This window comes from Oryctolagus cuniculus, chromosome 7, assembly GCF_964237555.1.
Source record: "Oryctolagus cuniculus chromosome 7, mOryCun1.1, whole genome shotgun sequence".
NCBI lineage: Eukaryota > Metazoa > Chordata > Mammalia > Lagomorpha > Leporidae > Oryctolagus > Oryctolagus cuniculus.
The window spans coordinates 164322294-164328408 of NC_091438.1; the positions used below are offsets into that span (position 1 = coordinate 164322294).

Consider the following 6115-nt stretch of genomic DNA (forward strand, 5'->3'; position numbering starts at 1 on the left):
CGGGGAGCAGGGGCACGCCCTGGCCTACCAGGACCCCACTCTGGCTGGGGCCGGTCCCTCCCCAGGAAGTCCCGGGCTCTGACTGGCTGAGGGGGCTTCCTCAGGCTCTGGGTCACCAGCCAGTCCTGACCCCGACCCCCACTCCCAGAGCGGGGAGGCCTGTGGGCGGCAGGGGCCTGCCCCAGGGGTGTCCACTCTGGGAGATGCTGTTCCCGCACCTGTGCTGGCCCCAGCCCTGGTGCCTATCCTCACGCCGGCTCCCCGCCTCTCCCTCCTGGGAGAGCACAGGTGGCAGCCAATCACAGGGCTGGGCCGCACCCTGGCCGGCGTGACCCGAAGGGTATAAATACCCCTACCGAGAAGCCACCTGGCTCGGATACAAGCCGCATGCCCGGAACTGGCAGAGCACACACGGCAGAGGGCGGCTCGCCAGACCAGTGCCACAGGACAGCTGCTGGCAGCCAGCCATTCCTGGAGGGACACCTGCCAGGTGGAGCAGAGGCCAGGCCTGGGCCAAGGGAGCCCAGGAGCCCAGAGCCTCGAAGCCCAGCTGTGGCCCGCAGAACAGACAATGCCCAGGAGCCACTGACCCCCAGCCACCAGGTAAGGTCAGCTCAGCCCGTGCCCCCCCCCCCCTTCACCTGTGCAGGCTGAGGGTGGGGGGATTGGGGACAGTTCCGAGGTGACTGCTGCTGTCCCCAGGGTGTGGTGACTCCACATGCTGGATGCCTGGAGCCCCGTGACACCAGTGACGTCACGTGAAGTCACGGTGGTGACTCGGCAGCACCTGGGACTTCCCAGCGAGTGGGCAGTGTGAGGGCTGCCCTGGGGATCTCCTTAGGAAGTGGTGGAGACGGGCAGGGGACTGGGGGCACCCTTCAGAGGAGGGGGAAGCCCGTCCTCGACAGGCAGCTCTGTGACCATGGCCTGACCCCTCGCTGGTGCCAGACCCTTACAGCCAGCCTGTCCAGCTGGTCCTGTGGGCTCCAGGCTTAAACCGTTCGCTCGCCCCTGTTCAGCTCGGACCCCAGGTCCATTCCACACACAGCTGCCTGCAAGCCAGGCCCACACCGGAGTCCAAGCTCAGACTTAATCAGACCCAGAACCACAGGATGCCCGTGAGCCACACCCCACAGCAGCCCCCGGCCAGCTGTCTCTGGGCTGGTGGTCCTGCGCTGAGGCACCCCCCCTCCCCAAGCTGTGAGCGCCATGACCTGGGCCCAGCCTTTCAGAGGACGGTAAAGCCAGGACTTCCTGGGTGGCAGGGCTGGCGGGGGCATCTGCACGACGCCCCCTTCCTCCATCCCCAAGGCCTCTCTGCTGGGACAGCACAGGACCCACGGTGTGGCAAGGGCAGGATACAGCTTATCCTGCAGGCAGAATGTTCCAGGGTGCCCCTAGGTGGGATCTGCGGGGCTGGTGCTGAGCAAAGTGAGGGGGGACAGGGCGGCCTGTGGTCACTCACGGTGCTCTCTGTCCCTAGCTCAGAGCCATGTCCTCAGGCCAGCAGGTGTGGCACACGGCAGTGCCACCCCCGCGCCAGAGCAGCTGCACAGCGGGGGAGCCCGGGTCCCCTGGCACCCCCGGCTCAGAGAAGGTGGCCTCGCCGCTGGAGTGCTCCATCTGCTTCTCAGGCTACGACAACGTCTTCAAGACGCCCAAGGAGCTGGCCTGCACCCACGTCTTCTGCCTGGAGTGTCTGGCCCGGCTGGCGGCCGCCCAGCCCGCTGGCCGCCCTGGCGGGGACGCCGTACCCTGCCCGTTCTGCAGGCAGCCCACGGCCGTGCCGGCCGCCGGGGCGCCTGCGCTGCGCACCAGCCAGGAGCTGCAGGCCAAGATGCCGGTGCACCTGCGGCGCGAGGAGCCCGTGTGGCTCGAGGGCACCAAGCTCTGCTCCCGGCCGCTGCCCGCCACGCCCGGCCGCGCGGCCCCGGGCGTCGTGTGCGTGGACGTGGGCCTCCGCAAGCCTCCCGAGTGCGCCCCGCCGGTGCCCGGCCCCGCCCCCCGCCGCGGTCGCCGGGCGCGCTGCTGGGCGCGCTGCTGGGGCTGGCGGCGCCTGGCGCTGGTGTCGCTGCTGCTGCTGCTGCTGAGCTGTGTGGTGCTCTGGCCCGTGCAGTGCGCGCTCAAGACCGGGAGCCTGCGCTGCCTCCCCCGGCACCCGGCAGCCGCCGCCGCCACCGCAGCCCTCTCTCTCGGGCCTCTGGCCAACACCTAGGCCCGCTCCGCCTGGGACAGCTCAATCTTCCCCTCCTCAGCTCCGAACTGGCAGCCGCGGGAATTCAGTCCCCTCCAAGACTGCCAGGGAGCCCCGACATCCACGGAGACGCGGCGGGATGGACAGCAGGGTCTCCCAGCACCAAGAAGTTCAAGCTCTCGGGCCCAGAGCCTGCCCCGGCCCCTCTCACCGTGCACACTGTGAACCACCTTCCATTCTCACATTTCGCCGCAGACCCCTCCCCAGGCAGGGCTGGCCCCCTCCCTGCCAGACGGGGCAGCCCCCGCGCCCTCCCGCCTGGGAACTGAACATTTTTAAATAAATTGTTTTTTATCCACATCTGGGGAGTGGTTCTCACCCGTGCGTAGGCCATGGTCAGCTGCTGAGGGATCCTGCGGGTAAGACTGCCGAGTTCCGAGCCCAACTCCCACGCTATGCGGACTGCGGGTGTGCGGGGACAGTCTGGGGCCCGCGCCTGCCCCAGCAGAGGGCGGGCCAGCCTGGCCCAGGGGAGGGAGGGGCCTTCCCTGCCCCGCTCGCTGCGGCCGCACCCCGAGACGCCGCTGACTGCGGCGCGGGAACGCATGGCTTGGGAAAGCGGGCAGGGGCGGCCCGCGGGGCCAAGGCCAGCGAAGGCGCAGGGCGCGTCCCGATCACCGCATCCCGCCGAGGCCCTCGCCGCGGCCACACCCCGGGACCCCGCTAACCCCGGCCCCCAGACGAGGAGCCGCTCCCGAAGGCCCCGCCAGCCGGGCTGCCCGTCCCAGCGGGCGACGCCGTCCTCGCCTCACCTGGGAGTCTGAAAGCGGCAGGGCCAGGGGCGCCCGGCCTGGGCGGGGGTTGCGGGCGCGCTCCGACGCGGGCTCCCGAGGCCTTAGCGCCCGGGACGCGGGGCTGGGGGGCGGCTCCGCAACCCCGCAGGCTGGACGGCTCCGCCCACCTCGGGCGCGCGGCCTCCGGTCACCATGGCGACGCCTCGCTGATCCCGCCTCCCGCGTGCGTAGCCGCAGCGGCTCGCGGACGGGTGGTGGGGCCGCACGCGTGGTCGCGGCGGCGGCTGCGTGGTGCGCAGGCGCCGGGGCCGGCCTCGGAGACCCTGAGCTTTGGGAAGATCCGCCCCGGGGCAGCTGGGCGCAGGGTCCACCTGGGACGGCAGTATCGACGCTGGCATCCCAGCGTGTGCGGCAACGCGGGGCCTCCACCTCAGTGACCACTGCCCAGCCAGGCCCGAGTGTGCCCCTGGGGGGAGGGGCAGAACACAGCAGCCGCCGAAGCAGCAGAGTAGCATGGAGCCCGGGGGGCGGGGGGGGGGGGGCTGCACTTTCTACTGCGGCTCCCACAGCGGCCCTGGCCTGCGCTCGGACCCGCTGCATCTGCCCACACGGCCACGAACCAGAAGCCTTGGTTCCAGGGCGAGAGCCGCGTGTGCCTCCCTGGCGGGCACCAGCCCCGTGCCCTGAGCGAGGGTGGCGTCCTGGCCGGGCTGGCTGGAGCCGCACGGAGCTCCTGCCGGCCTCGCTCAGCCTCCCTGGCCCTCCTGGCACACCTCTGCCAGGTGGGCCCCCAGTCTGTCAGCGCTGAGTACTGACCCTTGGGAAGACGTTCTCCGGATTGCCACTCAGCCAGCCCTGTGTCCTGCAGGAGAAACGCGGGAAGAGCTGGCCCCATGCCCTTGTGAGCCCGGTCTGAACAGTCTCTCAGCACTCAGCTCTGCTGAGCCGCCCGCCTGGCCTGCCAGGTGCATTCTGCCCATTTAGCCCTGCGGCCTTGCTGTCCCTGGTCTGAGCGAGCAGGCTTGCTCTCGCTCCCTCCCCGCCCCCGATTCCGCCACATCTGCTCTGGAGGATGCCCCGCCCCGTTAAACCTTGCTGCCTTGCTGACCACTGCTCTCTCACTTCTGAATTATTTCTTTATTTGACAGGTAGAGTTACAGACAGTGAGAGGGAGAGACAGAGAGAAAGGTCTTCGCTCTGTTGGTTCACTCCCCAAATGGCCGCCATGGCCAGCGCTGCACCGATCTGAAGTCAGGAGCCAGGTTCTTCCTCCTGGTCTCCCATGGGGTGCAGGGCCCAAGCACTTGGGCCATCCTCCACTGCCCTCCCAGGCCACAGCAGAGAGCTGGACTGGAAAAGGAGCAGCCGGGACTAGAACCTGGCGCCCATATGGGATGCTGGCACCACAGGTGGAGGATTAACCAAGTGAGCCACAGCGCCGGCCCCACATCTGAATTCTTTCTTGGGCCAAGACAAGAACCCACCCCACCTGTCTCCACTGCAAAACCACTCCATGGGTTCAAGTCCCTGTGAGGCCACCGTGTCAGGCTGCCAGCTACCCGTCTAGCCCCAGCCCCGCCCTCTAAGGACCCCAAGACCCTCACTTCTCAGGTGCTGCTTGGAGAGGTGGTGGGGAGGCAGGGATCTTGTTCGTTGCCTGAGCTTGGGCAGGGAGAAGCTGCAAGGACCCAGAGACGACCCGGGAGACGGCCCCCAGAGTCATACGGTGACCCCTCCTTGGACCAGCTCTGTGGCGCCGTGGGTTAAGCTGCACCTGCAGCACCGGCTTCCATATGGACACTGGTTCAGTCCCGGCTGCTCCACTTCCCATCCAGCTCTCTGCTGTGGCCTGGGAAAGCAGCAGATGACCCAAGGCTTTGGGCCCCTGCACCCACGTGGGAGACCTGGAGGAAGCTCCTGGCTCCTGGCTCCTGCCTGGCACAGCCCTGGCCATTCCAGCCATTTGAGGAGTGAACCAGCAGATAGAAGACCTCTCTCTCTCTAACACTGCTTCTCAAGTAAATTAATAAATAAATATTTAAAAAAGCCAAACAAACAAGGTGCCCCCTCCTGACACCTCCGCGTGCACACTGCAGCTGCTGCTTGTGTGCTGGGATCACCCCCCCAGGGGCAGGGCCCCTTCATGGGGCTGGGAACGCCAGCTAGCCCGGGACGCACCCCTGCCCTGAGCCCCTGGGGGTTCTGGAGGAGCACTGCAGGTCCTCACGGGGCCCTGCAGCCACCTGCCGTGGTGGCCCCTTGGGCTGGAGCCCCTCCCCTGGCCTCGGGCCAGCCCCGCCTTTCTCCTTGTGCCCTCAGCTCCTGGATTCCACACTGGGGCTCACAGCTCCCCCAGCCACATCGGGGCCCCACCCAGAGCAGGGGACACGCCCATCCACCTGGACCCCTCCAGGCCAGGACACAGGCCTTGTCTGGCCACCCGTTCACACGGCAGGCCACGTCTGGGCCGGTCTCCTGCTCGATGCCCTCAGCAGGTGCCCTCTTCCTTGGGGCCCTTAGCCCCCTCCCACCTTGGGGTCTGCGCCCCATCCCTGCCCTGACTGGTGGCCACTCCTGTGTGTCCTCTTCATGCCAAAGGCACACCGGGTCCAGCCTCAGGACATGGGTACTTGCCATTCTCCACGGAGGTCTGGCTTTGAGTGTCGGCTGTTCCCTGAGGCCAGGGTCGGCCTGTGCCCAGCTGCCTGGAGTGCAGCTGACTGCCCGGTGCCCACTGCTGGGCTCTCCTGCTTGCCCCCCGCCCCCGCACCTGACACCTGCCTGCTCGGAGCAGTCACTGAAGGAGCAAGAAAGGGGAGAGGACGTCACGGGGGCTCGGCTCACGGGCATCTCACTGAACCCGTGCTGCTCGGCTCACAGGAGTCTGAGGGCAGCCCTCCCCCACTGGGAGCAGGTCAAGGCCAGTCCTGGACAGGTGTCCACTTGCACAGCAAGGCCCGTGGAAAGGCTGCCTGCCACCCCTCAAGCCCTGACTGCCCCCCTTCAGACAGACCGAGGTGGGTCTGTGTGCACTGGGAGGCCCCCGGGGTGCCCACAGCAGGGCGCCCAGCACCCACCAGGACAGGGCCACCGCGTCCATCAGGCCATAGCCGTGCCACGAGGCCGA

At 68.2% G+C, this 6115-nt stretch overlaps 1 protein-coding gene across 1 annotated transcript; it reads left to right on the top strand.

The window, feature by feature from the left end:
* Nucleotides 1-387: 387 nt before the first annotated feature.
* RNF223 (ring finger protein 223) lies at nt 388-2554 on the top strand. Its single transcript, XM_051839508.1, has 2 exons — nt 388-603; nt 1484-2554. The coding sequence occupies exons 1-2, from the start codon at nt 388-390 to the stop codon at nt 2213-2215; spliced, it is 948 nt and encodes a 315-aa protein (XP_051695468.1). The 3' UTR covers nt 2216-2554.
* Nucleotides 2555-6115: the final 3561 nt, after the last annotated feature.